Here is a 19974-nt window from a genome sequence, read left to right on the forward strand (position 1 = left end):
GGACATCCTGCACGCAGTAACTCCCCTCGGTTGTTATTACGAGAGTCCACCCAGCTCTCGGTATCTGGCTTGCCCCTTCTAAGGCCTGTCCCGTTCTCCAACTCCTCCCTGGAGTCCCTACAAGGGTGCGCCCCGCCCTCGGTGCTCAGCACACACCGGAGTTCTGTACAGGATCCTTCCAGCTCTTGGGCTCCTCCTAAGCATCGGTACAAGGGTCCGCTCCGCCCTCGGTGCTCAGCAACCCCCGGAGTTCCATACAAGCATCTCTTACACCCATGAACTCCCGAGTGTTGGCACAAGAGTCCACTCAGTCTTCAGTGCCAGATTCCCTCTGAACATTTGTGGAGGGATCGGCTCCGCCCTCGGGCTCCAGCGGAGGATCAGTATAAGGGTCCGCTCCGCCCTCAGTGTCCGGCTCCGCCCGGGTGTCGCTGAAGGAATCGACTCCGCCCCCGGGCTGCCCCCAAGAGTCGTTAGAAGGGTCCGCCCCGCCTTTGGCCGTCCGCACTCCTATACTCACGGCCGGGGAGAGTCTCAACCAGAGCATGGCGAGTCCGGAGAAGGCGAGTGTCGCGAGCCAGATGTTCGACGTAGTTGTGATAGGAGGCGGCATTTCAGGTCAGTGTGGACTGCAGCGGCAGCCTCAAGGGCTCTGGCCGGCTCTGGGTGGGAGGCTTGCAATAGCGTCTTGGCTTTTTGCGGGCGGGCGGGCGTGGGGGGGTCTCCCTCCTGCATGCAGGAGTGCAGCAGCGGCCGGCCTGCATCCTACCTGGCGAGCCTGGGGGTTGGGGCGGTTTTGCCGGTGACGTGAAGGGGGGAAGGTAGGAACACTCATTTTACTACTACTACTATTAAACATTAACATTTAATTAGCTTTTGCTGTGCAGTTATATTTAGCACTTTACATGGATTTTCTCAGTCCTCAGCAGTCCTGTGAGGTGGACTCTATCCTCCCCACCAACCCCCATTTTACAAAACCAAGAAACAGGTCGAGTTCTGCATAGGTTGGATCACCTAGCCTGGAAGTGGCTGAATGATTTTCTTCCATTTAAGACCCTCATTTCAAAACTCCTGAGTGGCTGCTTTGCCTTGCTGATTTCCCATCCTTTGCCCTAAACAGAATACCAGTATACAGATTTTTGTCGTTTTGGGGTAGTAATAGTGTTACTTCAGTCTTGCTCTTCTCTAAGCACTTTTCCTTAGAAAATTTGGTGAGTGAAGAGGAAGGAGGAAGAATCCTTTAGAAAAAGTTTTTTTTTTTTTTAAGGAGAGGGGATGGCCTCTGAGTTTTAACCTATTCCCACCATTTTTTTTTAGAACTTGCAGGAAGATGTAGGGAATTTATTGCCCCAAAGAAATCCCTTTGTGAAGCAGGGTCTTATGGCAAGTCAGGGAATGTTCTTTTGTGTCTTTTCATAAAAGCTCCCACCTCCTGAATCTTGCCCTCTGAGGAGCTGGTGAGCCTGGGTGCCCCTGGACCTGTCTTGGGTTTGTAGCTGACCAATTGAGTGGTGCATGAGGCTTTTTGGTATCTTCTTGGACACATCATGATTGAGACATTAAATTGTCACTTATGTTGTCAAATTTGGCCAGATGTTTGACATTTAGGAATTGTGTTTCAGCCCAAGCTAGAAACCCACACTGATCTGTCCACAACCCAGAAGGGTATTAATAACTCCTGAAATACACCTGCAGGATCTGATTCAGAAAGAAAGAGGGAGAAAGAAGGTAGGAAGGAGTAAGTATGGTGGCCCCACAGTAACCATTTTTGTGTATAATCCTTTTGAGGAGGCTCTGAACATGCTTACAAATTAATTTTGGGTTGAGATAGCTTTTGCCTTGGCCTGTTGAGGATAAATAGTCTTAATCACCAAGAAGAGATTGGCATGAGCTGTTTCTTTGACAACTCCAGCGAGTGCCAGCAAAAACACATGTTATGTTGGAGCATTAAGGGCAAGGAGATCCCGGTGGAGAGTAAGAAAAAAAGTATTTCCCTTCATTCATTCATTCAACGGACATTTGTTGAGTGCCTGCAATGAAGTAGACTGGTGTGTCCAAAACTCTAGTCCTTCTGTGCACACCTACTAGAAGCAATATGATTGTTGATCACTGGAAAATAAATATGACACTAATGTATTGTGTAAATGGATTAGTTCTGTCTCCTCTGCCGTCTCCATGCCATCCATATTTCACAATTTGGGGTTCTTTCTGAGATTTTCTTTTTATCTCTTACTTGTCCTGTGCCCCAATATTCCTTAAGGAGCATTTTGTTTTTGAATTTCCCTCTGCCTGATTACCTACTCTTCCTCCTGTTTCACACTTTACTCCCAATAGTTGGTCATGAGCAGATGTGGACTTACCATGTACCTGGTGATCCTTATGCTTTATGGCCTTACAACTGCAGGTCCTTTCTGGTTCTCATTCTAGTTAAGTAACCAGTTTCATACTGAATCTTGTACTCATAATTTGTACCTTTTTCTTAAAGAGGACACCCAAATCATATAAACTTTGGGCCCCTCAAAACCTGGAACCACTCATGATCACTATCAATCATTAATTTGTTAATTTCCATTTGTGGGAAGTAGAGGGCATTTCTTGCATAATACGTTGTACTCCTATTCCAGAAGCCAGCTTCCAGTCCATCAGTGACTGTGAAAAAGGTACTAGGCTCCCTCTAATATCATTTCTATCAGTTGGGTTTGAGTGATATTAACACCAAACTGATCAAAACCATTGCTTTCTGGCTGTGGTGCCTTCCCAGATAGTTCACAACTAAAATAAAAGATGCAAATCTGGCTTAGGATAAACCCTGCACTCAGACTGGGCATTTCATGAGCAGATGAGAGGTATTACTTCCCAAGGGTTCTTGAGAACTCAGAAACACATCACGTTTGTGTGTGCTTAGCAGTGACCTATGATTAACTCCCTAATCCCTATATTGATTTTAAATGCTTAGGGATATTTCTTGCAACTTTCATCAGGACTTGTACACGTTCCTATGTTACCTTCATACTTTTAACATATGGCCAGTACTTATCATCTGCAGTGTTATTCCCATTATACATCAAAATAGGTCCAAGAAGAGTAAAAACTTTAAATGACATTGCTCAAATTTAATCCATGTTAACAGAATTTTCTTTTCATTTTTTATAGCTTTGACCACACAAAGAATAGCAGCAACTTAATATATCCCTCTTGTTGTTAAAAAACATAAAACAAAGCATGTCTTACAGCCACAAAATACCTTTCTCTGTCCATGCACCAATTAAATAATTTTATGTACCTCGTCAGTTGTTGAGAATGGGAAAACCCTGCTCATTTGTAAGTAGTATAATGGTATCCATCATCCATCATCTACCACCAAGTCTTTTTGGAAACTCTTTTTGTGTCTTCTGTGGCACCATTGGATTCTGAATTTTCATCCTACACTGATTGCTCCTTTTTCTTTTCCTTTCATTGTGTCCAGATTCTTGTGAACTTCTAGTTTTAAAATGGCTTCACGAGGCTCAACTGTCCATCACTTGTGGGCTCTTATGCGCTCTCTCCCTCTCTTTCTCATTCTAGGACATCAGCTTTCTTTTATCTGTAGAAAGCTCTTAAGTCTGTAGTTTAGATCCTTTTCTTTCTCCAAACTCTTGTCCCATAGCTTATCTGCTCCTGGACATTTCACACTTGTTCATACTTCATATTCAGCCTGGCCAAAAGCCTCTTTGCCCTCCAAGCCAGCTTCTCTTCCTCACTTCCTTGACTCTGTTCTTGGCATCACCATCCTTCCCATCATTTTTTTATTGTCATATAGTTGATATATGATATTGTATTGGTTTTAGGTGTGCAACACAGTGATTCAACAATTATATACATTATGAAATGCTCACCACAATAAGAGTAGTTACCATCTGTCATCATACAAAGTTACTACAATATTATTGACACATCCTTCTACCTTCTACACCCAGTCAACAGATCCTTCTAACTCTTTTGCACTTTTCCTCTTCTTCATTCCCAGTGATTCCTCCATCCCCAGGGAAGACCCTTGGCCCTATTAGCTCACCGGGTTGTGACCATCTTCCCCAGGGGCCACCCTCTACTTTGGGCTCTCCCTTCATGTTCATCCTTCAGTACTCTCCCAGACTTGATCTTTTTTAACACTATTTTCATTATTTTGCTCTTCTGCTCAGGACCTTCAATGGTCCATTACCAGCCTCTCAAGCTCACGCACCAATTATCTGGCCCCACTTTGTTGGACAGCTAGCATTTCCCACTCTTCCCAGCATGTTCTTGATCTTTAGTCATGCTGCTCTCTTGCCCTCAGGACTGCACCATGTTTATTTTGTCCCTCCATTTCTTCCCTGTTTTTGTTTTCCTTAACATGGAAGTGCTTCCCTCTGAGCATTTACATCCTGTCTGTTTTTCAGTACCTGATTAAAGATCCCTTCCTTGATCTCTCTGGCTCCCCTTGATTTTTCTCTTCTCTTGTAAAATTGTATATCTAACTATATCTAGCAATTCACACTTATTTTTCATCTCTATTTCTTGATGTTATTTTAAGTACAGCAGTTCAGTCGCTCACTTTAGATGCTAGTTCTTATGCATGAATTAACACAGAACAAATGGCAGATACCAGTGACATAGGATTTTCAAACCTGCCCTTGAGAATTTCTGAATTGGCTCTCCTTAGGGAGAGGGGAAAAGCTCACCCCTAGGGGACAATGCATACTTCAGAGTCTTTGGGCCAAATGGGCTTTTAAAAGGCAGTCTAGTCTAATCACTTAAGATTTTAATCCTCTGGACCGCATCTCCTTAGTGATTATCTCCCAGTAGGTTTGAACACATCTAGGGAAAGGGAATGCTCTACCCCTCAAAGCCACTCATTGCAAGCAGAGGTGGCCCTAGTGCCTGGGCTCCTTAAAGCATTTTGGGAGCCTCCATCACATGCCAGGTAGTGGCTAGAGCAACAGAGAAAGGGGTATATAAAGATGAGTACGTAGCGTCTCTGCCCATAAAGTGCCCATTGTCCTATAAGAAGTAATCAAGTGAGAAAATAATTGTCATTCATGCCATGAGAGAGAGATTAATGTTATGGGTAAGAACAAAGTGCGGGACCTTGAGAGTTAAACAGGCTTTTAACAGATAGAAGTAAGGGATGGAAAAAAGACATACCAAGCAAGAGAGACCAGAGGAGCACAGATACGGAGTCATGATGCCATAAGCCATGTTTCATTAAGCCCATGCCTAGAGGCCCAGGGAAGGAACATGGTTGCCTACTGTGCTCTGAGAGTGTGATCTTGGTAGTTGTTGAGATCACCCAGTGTGCTACATCTGCCCAACATTGGCGAGTACACTGTGAAAACACTTATGTCGTAATGCTGATGGTCCTGAGTGATTAGAGTTTTCCCATGCTTTTTTAAATCCCAAGTGTCATGTAGAAAGAGAGATTTCTGAATAGATATTTCTGAATAATTCTAAACAATAGAACTCCCCTATATTTTTATCCATAAGCCAAGCTCTACCAAAAGAATTCAGAGCACTAGCTGCCCAGAACTCGATGCTGTATAAATCAGCAGGGATTGACTCTTCCTCATCATCTGAGACAGAAAAGCCATTTTGCAAGAAAAGTGACTAATATTCTGAATTCTGACAATTCAATCTATAACATACCACAATTTTCCTTTGTGTGAAAATACATCACCTGAAGAATCATTTTTGCTTAGAGCATGTTAAGCATTGTAACCTCAAACTTGGCAGCATATACTTGTGGTTTTGTAGTAATTAAGAAAAGCTTACAGTAAAAAATGCCCTTATTTTTGATGCCTTAGTCTTTAGACGCTGAGGTTCAGCGCAGGCTGAGCATTAATTTTCTGCCTTTTAGGACACTTCTTTGCCCCTAGTCTTTTTCTTTTCAAAAACAAAGATACTTTTACTTTATAAACTTTTTATGTTGAACAAAGTATACAATAATTACATTTATTTAGGTTCTGATTTTTTAATATATATTCATGCTTAAATGAGCTTTTGGGTTTATCTGACATTTACTAGGCAATTTTAGCATTTAGCCAATATTAATTGATTGGAATCTATACATAATCCTTAGCTAATGTGAAAAATGTATTTAACAATAGATCTAAATATAGTATGATTTTATAAGAATTGTATAACTATAGTGTAATTGGATCACAGATACCAGTAATTGAGAAAAAGAAATGTGGAAGCCTATTATTGGCTAATATTGAGTCATACAATCTTGTGCAGGGGTGGCATATACATATTTTACATATGACAGATCCTGCCAGGACTTGGATACAGGTGTAACCAGGAAGACTGAGGTTACATTGTAGTTTTAGATCCACAACATCACGTACACAAGAGTGTAGACATACAATCCTTATTTGAAGACTATACTTGCATGTATGAGATGGATCAATTTCATCGTGACAGTTACTTTTCATTTTAAGTTCAAGTGGTTAGAACTGTACAAAATGAATCAGAAGTTCAGTTAACAGTTTTAAGTGTTGTAAGATTTGAGACAAGTTGGTGGTTAAGACTGTTATATTGTGAAAAATATTTTGTGGTTTTGTGAGCAATTTGTGTTTTCTTTTTGATGATCTGTTCCTTTTTGTGTTGTCATTTAACATAATGAATTAGGGCAGCTTAAAATCGTTGAACCATGGTTTTGTCACCTGTGAAGTTAGAGGTTGGATTAAGTGATACATGATATATTTTCCAGTGTATTTTTTAGTAAATAGTAGTCTTCCTAAAGGTCTGTCTCTTCAGCTTTCTCTGTCAGACCCTGTCTCAACACTTTCTTCCATTTTGTATTCTGGAAATGGTTTGCATTATCTCTCATACTGACATCCTACACTAAGTTCTCTCAGGTTCTGGGGCTCTCTCTATATGTGCTTGTTCACACCTTCTCCATGGCTCCTCTGAGCCTTAGTTTAAAAGCCCTTTTCTAGTTGTTGCTAGAACAAAGTAAATAAATAAAACCCCACTCTATAGCAGTATTTAATCAATTGATTAGGTAAGAGTGCCAATAAGAACATAAAAACCAGATGATAAGCTTTGAAAACTAATTACATATTAACCATGTTTAAGGGGCACAGAATTGCAGTCTGTAGGAGCTCAAAGGGACCGAAATGGAGGTTCAGAGGAACCAAGTGAATTACCAAATGCCACAAAATTCTTAGTGGTATAACTTGACCTTGGGCCCCTAAAGTACTGATTGTCAGGATAGTGCGCCTCTATGCCCCACCTCACTGGGCTTGCTTTATAATCTAATTCATAGAACTCCAATAAACTTTATTATTGCTTTACTTTGAGACTGGATGCTCTAAAACCTAGTGACTGTTGTTTCACAATAAAAAGTATTTTAGAATGTATTACATGGCCTGTTACTGCTTCATAAACATTTACATTAAAAATATGGGATACCCTATTGGATTAAATGATTTTCAGATGAATAATTTATTTTCTTTCTGAAAAGTCCACTCCTGGCATGTTTAGGATAATGTGTAGCAATTGTTTGAATAGTTTTGGTTAGTGGTTAGTAACCTTTTGGATCAAATGGCCCTTTGCATGTCCTATGAAAATCATTAGACCTTTTCATACAAAAATTACATATTTTTACACATAGACATTTTTTTCCTGCCCCCCAGGGTAACATCCAATGTTATGGAAACCTCCTTGATGTCACTGTACCTATAGTATAAATATTTTGGCTGATACTGAGATTTCACTGAAGTGGTGAAAGATAAGAATTTAAAAGATTCATTAGGTCATTAGACAGTTACTAGTAATGAATTTGTAAATAGACAATGACAAAAATAGTTAAGACATTTAGACTGAAAAATAAGGCACCTATATTAAGACCACGATAGGTAGAACAGTAAAACTCAACATAGTTTGAAAAGAAAGAGTTGGGAGAGACAACATTGGTGAAGAAAATGGAAGGCTGTAGTGGCTGATAGGATTTTTCAGTAGTTTTCCAAGGTTGGTGTTTGCAGATTTTATGTATTGAAGCCATCAATATTGAATATACATTTCTGATTTAATGTGCAATTGTAATAACTTATGAAGATCATTGTTTATTGCAGGCACTTGACAGAATTCAGACCCGAATGGAGGAGTTAAGTTCTCTAGTTTAACTGTTAGTTCATTTGTCTCTCCAGTGACCATGTGAGGTTTAGGATCCCTCTATGTAGCAGGGTAGAACTAGAAACCTGAAGTGCTCTTGGTGTTTCAGGGTGGCTCAGGGGTTCAGTGATGGCACAGAGAAGGGAGCAGGAGAGGAAGGGATTTCATGAAGCAAGTAATGCTTGACAGAAGTACTGTGGATTTTGGATAAATTCTGAAATGTAACAAAGATGATCTTTAAAGTGACCATTTCCAGATTAAATTAATTTGCTGTTATATGTGGCTTAAGTTACAGACCTTTTTCTTGCACACCCACATATATTCATTAATTTATTCATTCATTTATTCATTGATTCAACAAATATTTGTTGACTGAGCATTCACTGAGTGCTGTGAGCAAAAATTTATGGTTTTTGCTGTTTTCCAGCTTTGGACACATTGCTTCTAAAACTTCAGTAGGAGCTGATGTTTTACTATACTTTTTACTGTCCTCAGAGTATTCATTTCAGGGCTTAAACATGGAGTTATGTAAGAATTTTTTTGGCCAGAGAACACTTCACTGAATAATAGAAAATAAACTTTTTTGAATATGTGATGTACACTGTACACATTCCTAGGTGGTGATGAATGTCAAAGTTGAGGAAAAATGTCACTTTTAGAAATGAAGAGGAAGAACTAGGAGAGCCAGCAGAGCATAAGCCATAGCTACACTAAAGCTTTGCTTCAACTCTCCTGGCTTGTGCTGTAGGCATTAGTTCACCTGGAAGTTTATTACTGTAAATATTTGAACAATCTTATAAGAGATGAAACCAGTTTTCCCAGAGTGTGTTTTGACATATATGATATATAGTTTTTTTTTTAAAGGAAGAGAGTGGAGAAATGCCAAGGTAAACAGGACTCTTTGCTGCAGAACTTATCAGGGCCTTTAATATGCCAGTGTGCCCCACACATTTCCCAGGAGAAACACTGTATGTCCCAACTTTCATGAACATTGATACTTTTCCCCAGAGTATCTTGAGGACTGGCATTCCATAAGACATTTTGGAAACTACTACTTTAAACTACAGTGCATCCCTCTGTGCAGAATCTGAGGACAGCAGTGTGGAGCACCCTTGGTGTATATTAAATTTCAGTGAAAGAATGGGGCAAAAAATAAATTAAGGGGTAATTGCATTCCCTAACTTGGGTGAGGTCCATTTGTCTCAAGTGAAGATGAATGCTGAACAATAATCAAATAAATTAGGACTGTCTAGACAACCAGTATGTCGAATTCAGGGTGAATTGAAGTTAATTGTTAGCTTTCATCTATTTATAATTTGAGACAGACAATCTTTTTAGCTTATCAAAGGGATTAGAAGATTTGGTGTTTTCAATAGCAGATAATTATTTCTCTGAAAGGAAGCACAAAATACAGGTGGATATAGGAATAGATAGAAATGGTTGTATGTATCAGGGACAAGTTTATGTTCACATTGATATTCTTTCTCTGTTGTCTTTTGCTGAAAAGCGCAATACTGGTTCAGAAAATAGAAAATATACTATTAGTAGTTAGAATTTGCTGACTTACTTAGACATAAAAGTTAAAATGACAAGTAGTTAGAATTTGCTGACTTACTTAGACATAAAAATTAAAATGACCTGGCACCCTATCTTTGTCAATCTTTCTCAGTTGCTTGAGATAAATACCATCTCGGGAGCATTAGAAACTTCCCTGTTGCCCTTGTAAGGTGGTGAGCATGGTTTTGTCTTCTCAGTATGTGATTCTTCTGTTCATTGCAACAAGCATTTGAGCACCTGCAGGGTTTTAAGGCTCTATTCTAGGGATGCAAAGATGAAACACATTTTTGTTCCCAAGGTCATAACACACTAGTTAAGAGGCAGATCTCTGGGCAAGTGAGCAGGAAGCCTTGGACAAGGGCAAAAGGCCACAATGGCTGAGTCAAGACTGGCTGTGGTTGCAGTGGTGGGAAGCAGATTCAGAATATATTCTGAGGCTACAAACAATAAGACTTGCCACTTGAATGGATGAGGTATTTGACAATAAGAGAATAGTCAAGAATGGCTCTGGGAGTTTTGACCTGAGCAACAATGGTGGTGCCATTTACTAAGTTGAAATGGGCCAGGGGAAGAGTGAGTTATGGGGAAATATCAAGTCTCCTGTTTGAGACATGTTGAGCTTAAGATGCCCAAATGGCCCTACTTTTCTTGGGGGCTTAGTTCACGTGAGGGGGATTTAAACAGTGCATATATGTATAGTGCCAGGTGGTGATGTGTGCAAAGAAGAAAAATAAACAGGGATAGAGTGTGACATATTATATCACTTGTCTGTATTGAAAGTGAGGTCACTGGACATTTTTTCATGAGGAATACATCACATTTCGGTTTGTTCTAGTGAGGAAGTGGAGATACCATATCATTTGTTATAGAAGGAAGATCAGAAATTGACCTGGAAAGGGTAGCAGGAGGCAAATGGATAAATTTCTTTTCTTCCTAAAATAGAGTAGTGTAAGTGAGCATGACGAAGTAAGGTAAAGAAAAGGGCCCTTAGCAAAGTAGAGAAGACAGAGGTAAGGTTGAAGTTAGGTTTTACAGTAACAGATTTATATCCCAGGAAGTGAAGAACCATTTCCTCAAAAGCTTTGGTGCAGATATTAATTCCTTCTGCAGGTGTGCTGTGTGGGTTAAATCATCTCCTGTACCATTTCTATGGGGATGTAGCCATCTTAGGACATTGGAAGCACTGCAGAATCTGTGGGAACACATTTTCCATGGACAGTGGCTTTAAGAGGCTGAGCTTGGTTTGAAGTTGCCATGGCAATACCGATGCTGGCTGCATACATCTTCTCACCCAGGCTTTGCTGATCTAATAGCCAGGATTAGTGATTGCCTGAACTCTCAAACAAGGTGTGCTTTTAGCAGATGTGCTTTTTTTTTAGCCTCTAATAAACCCATTAGCCTCGAATAAATCATTTCTCTTCTTTTCAGTCATTTGGGTTTTACAGAAACCAAAATAAAATAGTTGCATCACTATATTGTACACCTGAAACATACATGTCAATTATACTTCAATTAAAATTTTAAATTTTTAAAAATTTTTAAATAAAAAATTCATCATCCCCATTTAAAATACTTAATTGTAAAGTGACTAAAGATTTGCTTGTGCCATGATCTGCTCTTTTCCTGTTTTCAGGTTTTTGCATTTTGAAAGTGATCAGATGTGTATTTACACAGTAAGGCCTTAACAGCTGTTTATGAATATAGCTTCTCCAGTCTCTACTCTCATAGAAAACCACAGGACATTTGGGCGTCCCTGGATTTTCCTCCTAAGAAGCTCTATTTGCAGTGATTTGGGAGAAGTGCTAGATTTTGACAGTGGCCGCTTAGACTTCTTCCCTCAAACAACCCATGGGAGAATCACAGATTTTAGACACTAAGACACTTGAGAGTCTAGGACACCTTTCCAAGGTGGCCCTTCATTCCCTACAACCCAATGGGTGTCACACACTTGCCAATTTAATAGACAAACTCCCCCTCTATGACTTCTTTACCTCTCCCCTCTTTCATCTGAGGCCAACAGTCCATAGCTCTGACAGTGTGTGTTGGAGCCAGCTTTTACTGGCTCAAAAGGACTGATCCTGATCGTTCCCACCTCTTACCATTTCCATGTTCAGTGATACCACCTTGGTAGCTTGAAATCACACTGGTAGTTTGAAGTCAGTCATGATGGGTATGTATATGTGCCATGGAAATCCACTTGCTGCAAATCAGGTGCCCTCCCCTCCCCCCATACCAGAGATGGTTGTTAACCATTTACCAGCATACGACAATATCAAGCCCTTTCCTTATCTTGGTTGGGGGAGGTGGGTGGGGAGCAGATGCCACATGGCCATTAAATGATGGAAAATAAATAAGAAGAGGATCTGTTATCTGGTCTTCACTTTGGCTAATCTATATTTCTTTGAAACAAGATGAAATACTCAGTATGAGATGTTCTCTTTTCATATCAAATATGAAAACAAAAATATTTCATTGTAAAATCTTTTCTAGCGGCAACATTGTATTTGGGGACTTGCCTTCAGATTTTTATAAAACCTTCTTTTCTAACCATCTTATCCCATTTGCAAAAGAAAAAGGCTCAATAAGTATTTTGAAAGATTATGGCAAAAACCCTTAAGCTAATATGTGAAGCTGACAATAGAGGTGTGATTTTTTCTGTGTCATTATTAAATTTTGTAGTGACAAGTGAAAGGTAGGTTGCATACTGATATGCAGAATAAGAACAAAAAAGAGTTAAGGAGTATAACCCAAGTTTTATACCTTGAAGCAGCTATCATATTAGTATTTTCCATTTGGATCAACAGAGAGCCACAGTGATTATATTAGAAAAGCATTTCGGGACCACAAGTGTTTGCCTGTGCTTTATTTATGACTTGCTGAGTTATTTATTCAAAATTAGTCACTAGTTATTCAAAACTAACTTATTCAAATGACATCTGGCTTTGATTTCCATATTCTGTATTTTCTGACCTTTACATTATCCTGGATGTTCTTTTATCAGTCTTCTTCACAATAAACACGCAAACTGAAGAAATATTTTTTCTTACAAAAATATTAACCTTAGAAGAAATATTTTTCTAAAGAACTTAAGTTTTCCCCCTTCAAATTCTAAGACCTTTTTAAAATTATTTTTCTGAAATCCTTTTTAAGTTTTAAACATTTTCCTTATTTTCTTTTTCTTTGGTTTCTAGAATCCATTGTCTTTATCTTTTTTATTGAAGTATAGTGGGTATACAATATTATATTGGTTTCAAGTACACAACACAGTGATTCAACAGTTACATACATTATTAAATCCTCACCCCTAACTAGTGCAGTTACTGTCAACATAGATGTTAGAGAGCCATTGACTATATTCTCCATGCTGCACTTCTATCCCTGTGACCAACTTATATTATAATTGAGATTTTGTTCCTCTTTATGCCTCTCACCCACCCTACCCACCCTACCCATCCACCTTAACCCCTCCGCCATGGTAGCCACCAGTCACTTCTCAGTGTCTAGGAATCTGCTGTTGTTTTCTTCATTTTGTTTTATTTTTAAAGTCCACATGTAAGTGAAATGATATGGTAATTGTCTTTCTCTGCTGAGCTTATTTCACTTAGTATAATTCCCTCTAGGCCCATCCCTGTTGTTGCAAATGGCAGGATTTCTTTTTTATGGCTGAATAATATTCCATTGTGTATATGTACCACATCTCTTTATACATTCATCTATTAGTGGAGACTTTGGTTGCTTCCATATCTTGGCTATTATAAATAATGTGGCAGTAAACATAGGGCTGCATATATCTTTTCAAATCAGAGATTTTGTTTTCTTTGGGTAAATTCCTAGAAGTGGAGTTACTGGGTCATATGGTATTCCTATTTTTAGTTTTTTGAAGAACCTTCATACTGCATTCCATAGTGGCCGCAGCAATTTACCTTCCCACCAGCAGTGTAGGAGGATTCCCTTTTGTCTTCCTTATTCCTTAAACTAAGAGATATCTTGATCTGGATGACGGTTACATGACTGTGTACACATGTCAAAATTCTTCAAGCTGCACACTAGCATTTGTGCATTTTATTGTATGTACCTGAATATTTTAAAATAATAATAAAATAAATTTAAAAATTAAATGAGGAAAACAAAGAGTTTAAACTTGGTTGAGATAGGGCCAATCATTTCCCTGTAATGCAGAAACAATCATTTTCATCAGCAGTTCAATTTTGTCTATATCCTTAAATGCCAAACTGCAAAATGACTTTTGTCATTGGTGTGGTCACTCTCCTGTTTCAGCTAGTCCTGCTCCTCCCTCCCCTGTTAGCCTTCCAAGTTGTGTTATGTATTGGTTGCACTGAACCCCACTCACCAAACTTCTTGAGACATTTGATTCGATTTTATTAAGGCTCCAAGTGAGGGTATGGGAAGTAAATCCTTCGCTTTTCAGGAATCCTTGCTGTGGTCAGATCACTTAGTTTTCTCATCTGGAATATGAGGATAACAAAGACTACTCCAAAGGATGGCTGTGAGAGACAAGGGCAAGGCATGGGAAGTTGATCTGGAGGACGCATGCAGGGCCAAACCAATGGGGAGCTCGCCTCAGGCAGGTCCTTCACTCCTGGAGTTCAAAGTCACCTCTGCTTCTCCTCAGGCAGCGTGCAAAGGGTGACTTCCTTCTCCCTTAGAAGAGAAGCTACCCGAGTAACTCTACTAAAACCCTTGGGTGTATTTATCTATCTAACTGGTTTATAGTTAGACTGATTAAGGGGAATGAGGAAAAAATCAAACTTCTTGCTTCTGAGTTTCTCTGCTTTTAAATATAGAGTGGTACTTTAAGCACAAAATGTCCCTATCTTTTGACCTGGTAATCTCCCTTCGAGGCCTTAATCCTGAAGACATAGTCAGACATAAGAGCAAAGATTTATGCATAAACATGTTTTTCAGCCTGTCTCCATCCTTGTTTCTGTGTTGGTCAGCAGGAGAAGCCTTTGGCTCTGTCCCAGAATGCACTGCACCAAGGCTTGCAGGCGTTGGTTTGAATTTATCGAAACTGTTATGGAATGCCTTTCTTTGTGAGCACATTCCAAAGATGCACTGCATACCTAAATCTTTGATGAATGCCAGCAATGTAAGAGTACACTGCACTTGAGGTGGTCAAAGTACATACAAACATTAGCAGTTAGCAGTGCTGGATATTATCGTTTAGCCTTCCTGCATTTTAGATCTTATAGACCCAAACTCATCCTTGAATCTGGCTATGTATTTTCCATGCCGTTCTATATATAAACAATATACTGTGTCAGTCTGGGTCCTCTGAGAGCAGACATCAAGACGGAACTAGCTGTGTAAGAAATTTATTGTAGGAAAAGCCCATGAAGGATAAAGGGGAGAGAGCAGGAGTAAACAAGTTGTTAGAAAAAAAAAACCACCCAGGGTAGTCCTGTATAATTTCCTACAATCTGGATTTTGTTGATTGCATCCCAGTGGTATTATTTAATCATGTTTTTCTGGCCCTAAGTATAAGATCAAGAGGCTTGATCACATTAGAATTTAATTTCTTCTCTCCTTCTTTCCATTCTTCCATCCTTCCTTCCTATTTCATAGGTGGCGCTATGTGCTTCCATCAGGAGGCAGGTAATATGTTGTCAGCAGCTGTTGACGACCATAGCACTAGATCTGTTAATTCATTAGGGATTGCAAAATACTGATGTTGTCTTTATTTCTGTCTTCACTTAGTAGCTAGCATACTTCTACACAGTGAAACCTCCCTTTGTTAGCTATTGGGTTGCTTTGAAGTTCAAGTGCAGGACAAGAAAGGTAGGACAAATCCCAGATTCTTTTTTTTTTTTTGGTTTTTACCATTTTTCAAAATGATAAGTTGGTTTCTTAGTGTTCTCCAAAAGTGACCAATAAGAGGTATTATTTGTTTAGCATCATTTTGAATTCATGGATTTAAGCCATTACAGTTGTTATTTTTATTTGACACTCAAATTGTTTTGCCTTTGGCCAGTGGGAGTTTAGATAGGTAGCTTCCTGAGCCTTTTTGTCACCAACCTAATAGTCTCTGATAGCCTCCTTGCTGTCTGGTCTGACCTGATGTTCCAGACCTACCCTGTACATTCCCTGCTCCAGGGAATAGGTCACTGCCATGGTTAATTTTAGTTGAAAGTGATTGTTTGGAAACTATAATCTGGGTATTGGGAGCGTTCATTGCTACTAGGTAGGTTGCTTTTTTCTAGGCCTTTTTATTGGACAGGACTAAGAAATATATATATTTTTAAGAGAGACTCTATCTAGAGATCATATTGGTAATTCCAATTCATATTTAGGGCTACAGGGTTTTTACTTAATCTCATTGTTCTTACATCTAAATTTCCTTATCCCCATGCCCAAAATCCTGGCTCTGAATGACACTAACTTGATTACACATTTGCTTTATGTCACACTACATACAGAATAGCCTTCAAAATAACAGTACAAATACTAGCACCAACAAAAGAATTACTAAATAAAATGTTGGCAGTTCATTTTTGTCCTTAAGATATATACCATTAGAAGTGAACTATCAAATTATGGGGTTCTAAAATCAATTAGAATAGTTCCTTTCCTCATCTACTTATATATAAATTCAGGTATCATTTTACTAATCTTATTCCTGGTGTCATTCTTATTTCTCTTTCACTCTGATATTCTAACATTTTTGTTCTCCTTGAAGAATATTAATCTCTGGAGTCTGCTTCATATCTTTTTGTAATAAAAGTATAAAGATAACTAGGTGAAAGATAGTGTTTGAAGTACAAAAAAATATAAACTTAAAAATAAATGTGTACGTACATATGCTTCCTTATTATGTGAGCTGAGAGGTTCTGGAAGCAACAACACTCCGGTGGCAGTGAGCACAGCTAGAGTCCAGATCTTGGTTTCTAATGCTGTCCTCCAATACAAGGAGCCAAGGCTTACTGGAGAAATGGCTGATTCTAGGCCTGGGGCTGATTCTAGGCCTGGGGCATATACAGGATGAACCTAGAATATCTTGTAATACCTCAAAGTAAGGAAGTGCTCAAACACACACAGGCACAGTGGCATACCAAAGGGTCACAGGAGCCCACTGAAAGAATGTCCAGGGACCAAAACGGAAATAATTTAAATAACAAAATAAATGATGTAATATTGGGTTAGAACCCAAAATATAAACAGCATACTGATATGAATAAATGATTGAATGAATAAATCAGTGAGGTTGAAGAGACAAATCTGTGTATAAGAATTCCAAATAATTTTTGTCAACACTCCACCCTCAAGGAAGTGGACAGAACTCCCTATTCCTTAAGAGTAGGCTATACATAGACTTCCTTCCAAAGAAGACAGCATGGGAAGGGGGAGAAAAGAGTAGCCTTACAGTGGAGAAATCTGACAAACACCACTATACTTTACTATACTGGGTTTAAAATCTATCTTTTATGAAAGATTTTATTCACAGGTGAAAGTCTATTCTCAGCTTTGAGCCAGTAAATAAAATATAAAGTATGGGTCCTACTTTGGTAACTTTGAATCTAGAGGGGAAAAAAAGATCTAGCAAGCATGTAATCCAGATATAAATCATATGAGGGGATTATAGGGAGTTTTTAAGTTGAGAAAAATACAGATATGCTGAGGCTGGTATAGGCAGGGGAAGTTTCCAGAAAAACATACTTTTCTGTTCATACAATCAGGATTTTTAAAAGAGAGGGTTGGTTTACGGGTTCAACAAATTCTCTTAAATATGATTTGGTTGTCACCAATACAAAAATAACTGTTTTAAAAATTGTTACATTTTGCCAACAATCCTTATGATGCATAATAAAATTATGATAGATAATATAGATTATCAAATTAATGTCTCAGTTAATCACAATGTGGCCAGAATTTGGTAAACAGCAAAATCAGTGGATTGTGTATGATGCTGTGCATCTTGGATGTTTCTCATTTAGTGTTAATCTGTTCCTCAATTTTGTTTTCCTTTTTTCCTTTTTTTCTTTTAGGATTGTCTGCTGCCAAACTCTTAAATGAACATGAAGTTAATGTTTTGGTTTTGGAAGCCCGGGACAGAGTTGGAGGAAGAACTTACACCGTGAGGGTAAATGATTGTAATGCTTTGCATTGGATACCTCACCAAACTGGAAATGAGGTCATTGGAAATCCCAGAGCCAAGGGAGAGCTCAAGAGTTCATGCAGTTAGGCCGTTTATCCTCCATAAACGACTCCATCAAATAAATGTTCAGTCTTTTCAACAAGCACTTGGTGAAGAGTGACAGCCTCTGACCTCTAGTAGCTTACATTCTAGTGATGAAAACAAACAGGAACCAATAACTTCAGTACAGTGTCATCATTTCCATACTAGAGACCTTAATAGCGTATGTAGTGTCTCAGCAGGGGTTACAGTTTGGCTGGATTCAAAGCAACTGTATACCCACAACACACAAACACAAACACACTTAGTATATATTCCTTGTTTATTTATCCAAAGGTAAACAACTTAAAAGAACTGTGACTACAGTAAGCAGAAGCAAATGTAGCATATTTTTGTGTAACTTTCTCTTTGGTCTTTGTTCCCTGCTGTGAGTGAACACTCTTTGCTCAGGTAAGGTTGGCTAGACATGAGAAGGAAGCCCAGTTCTTGCTACACCACTGCCTTTTTATACTTGGGCTCACTTCGCCATTCTGGAAAATTACATGCTAACTGTTGTTTACTACTCTTCAAGGAAATGGTTGCAGGTAGTCAAATCTGTGGGAGCTGATGAAAGTTCACAGGGAAAGAATGCAGGGTGGGAAGGAAATATGGCCAAAGATAGACATGTGGGAAGCATGCAGATTTCAGGAGGACAGAGGCAGAGGGGCCAGAGAAAAGCAGCAGAGGCAGAGGAGGAGGACCAGGCTACAACAATACCATGTGCTCAGTAAAGACAAAGGGATGATGAAGAGTCAGATGCCAAGGGCATTTACCATAGGATGAAGGTTGAAAAGAGGCCCTGGTGTTTGGCAGTTAGAAGGTCGTTAATAAGACCCTTTGCCAGAGCACACAAATAGAGTGTTAAAGGCTGGGGATTGACAGAGCAAAACCAAACCATTGAGGTGTCTAGAAGAAGAAGCATTTATCTAGTTAGAAGATGTGTCAGACTTAGAATGGCTTATGCAGTGAACACAACAGGGCCTTAAGCAATACAAGCATTCAGTTACTTCAGTATAAAGTCTGTTGGTGGGTAGTCCAGGCTGGTGCAGGCGTTCAGCTTTGCCATCAAGGCTTTAGGATCTTTCTGTCTTTCTGCTCAGCCATTCTTTGCATGTCGGCTTATTGCCTAGTGGTAACCAGGTGGCTGCTTCAGCTCTTACCACAAAATCCTTATTCAAGGCAGGAAAGAATATGAAGAGGTGGGCAGTTTTGCCTGCAACGAAGCTTTTCCTTTACCAGAAGATCTCAGCATTTGCTTTAGTCTCATTGGCCAGAGTCAGGGCACATAGCTACCACTAGCTGCTAGGGAGCCCGGGAAAGCAAGCATTTAACATTTTCAGGCTGCAAAGTAGAAGCATGCATGGGAAAGGGAATATGAATGGATATGGAATAGCCAACCAACAACATCTAACATTATACCAGCTCTTGCAGGCACACCATGCCATGCTCCCCTTCTGTCATTGATGTCCTACCTTTTTAGAGGTACAAGATGTATGTATCTCAGGCCTATTTTAACTTTGCTCAGCTCTCAGGGTGCTCTCCTCTACAGCCTTGCTACTCAAAGTGTGTTCTGTGGACCAATAGCCTGGGAATCAGCTGGGAGCTTGATCAAAGTGTGGAACTCTCATGCCCTGCCCCAGATCTGTGGAATCCGCATCCGCACTTTGACAAGCATCCCACGGGATACTATAGAAGTGTTGCTCTGTGGTGTACGTTTGCTTGCTTGCCTGAAGTTAACACAAATACAGATTGTTGCATCTGGAGAATTCCTGAGTACTTCCTCAGATGTAGTCCACTGGAGGCTATTGTTCTGGGAGTGAGGAGACTGGGATTTTGGCCCCCTGTCATGGCCAAACACCCTGTGTTACCCTGGGTTAGTCCTGTTAGCACTTTACATCTTAGTTTGCTCATCTGGCCAGTGAGATACAATCTAAATGTACTCGAGCTCCCTTCCAACCTCAAATTCTAATTGAAGGCAGCGTGTTGTAGTACAAAAAACGGATTGCATATTTTGCCTGTTTGACCTTATTAGATATGATTCTTCTGTCATTTTCTGAAAAGTATTCCTTCATTGGGAGATAGTTATTAAGTTGTCC

General features: G+C 39.5%; 1 protein-coding gene across 2 annotated transcripts in view; it reads left to right on the forward strand.

The window, feature by feature from the left end:
* Positions 1-357: 357 nt before the first annotated feature.
* Positions 358-19974, forward strand: part of MAOA (monoamine oxidase A) — a 61407-nt gene continuing 41790 nt past the window's right edge. For both annotated transcript variants that reach the window (XM_036880893.2, XM_036880894.2), the window contains exons 1-2: positions 358-618; positions 17691-17785. In XM_036880893.2, coding sequence (XP_036736788.2) covers positions 546-618; positions 17691-17785 — 168 coding nt within the window. In that variant the 5' untranslated portion in view covers positions 358-545. The remainder of the gene's footprint in view (positions 619-17690; positions 17786-19974) is intronic.

This window comes from Manis pentadactyla, chromosome X, assembly GCF_030020395.1.
Source record: "Manis pentadactyla isolate mManPen7 chromosome X, mManPen7.hap1, whole genome shotgun sequence".
NCBI lineage: Eukaryota > Metazoa > Chordata > Mammalia > Pholidota > Manidae > Manis > Manis pentadactyla.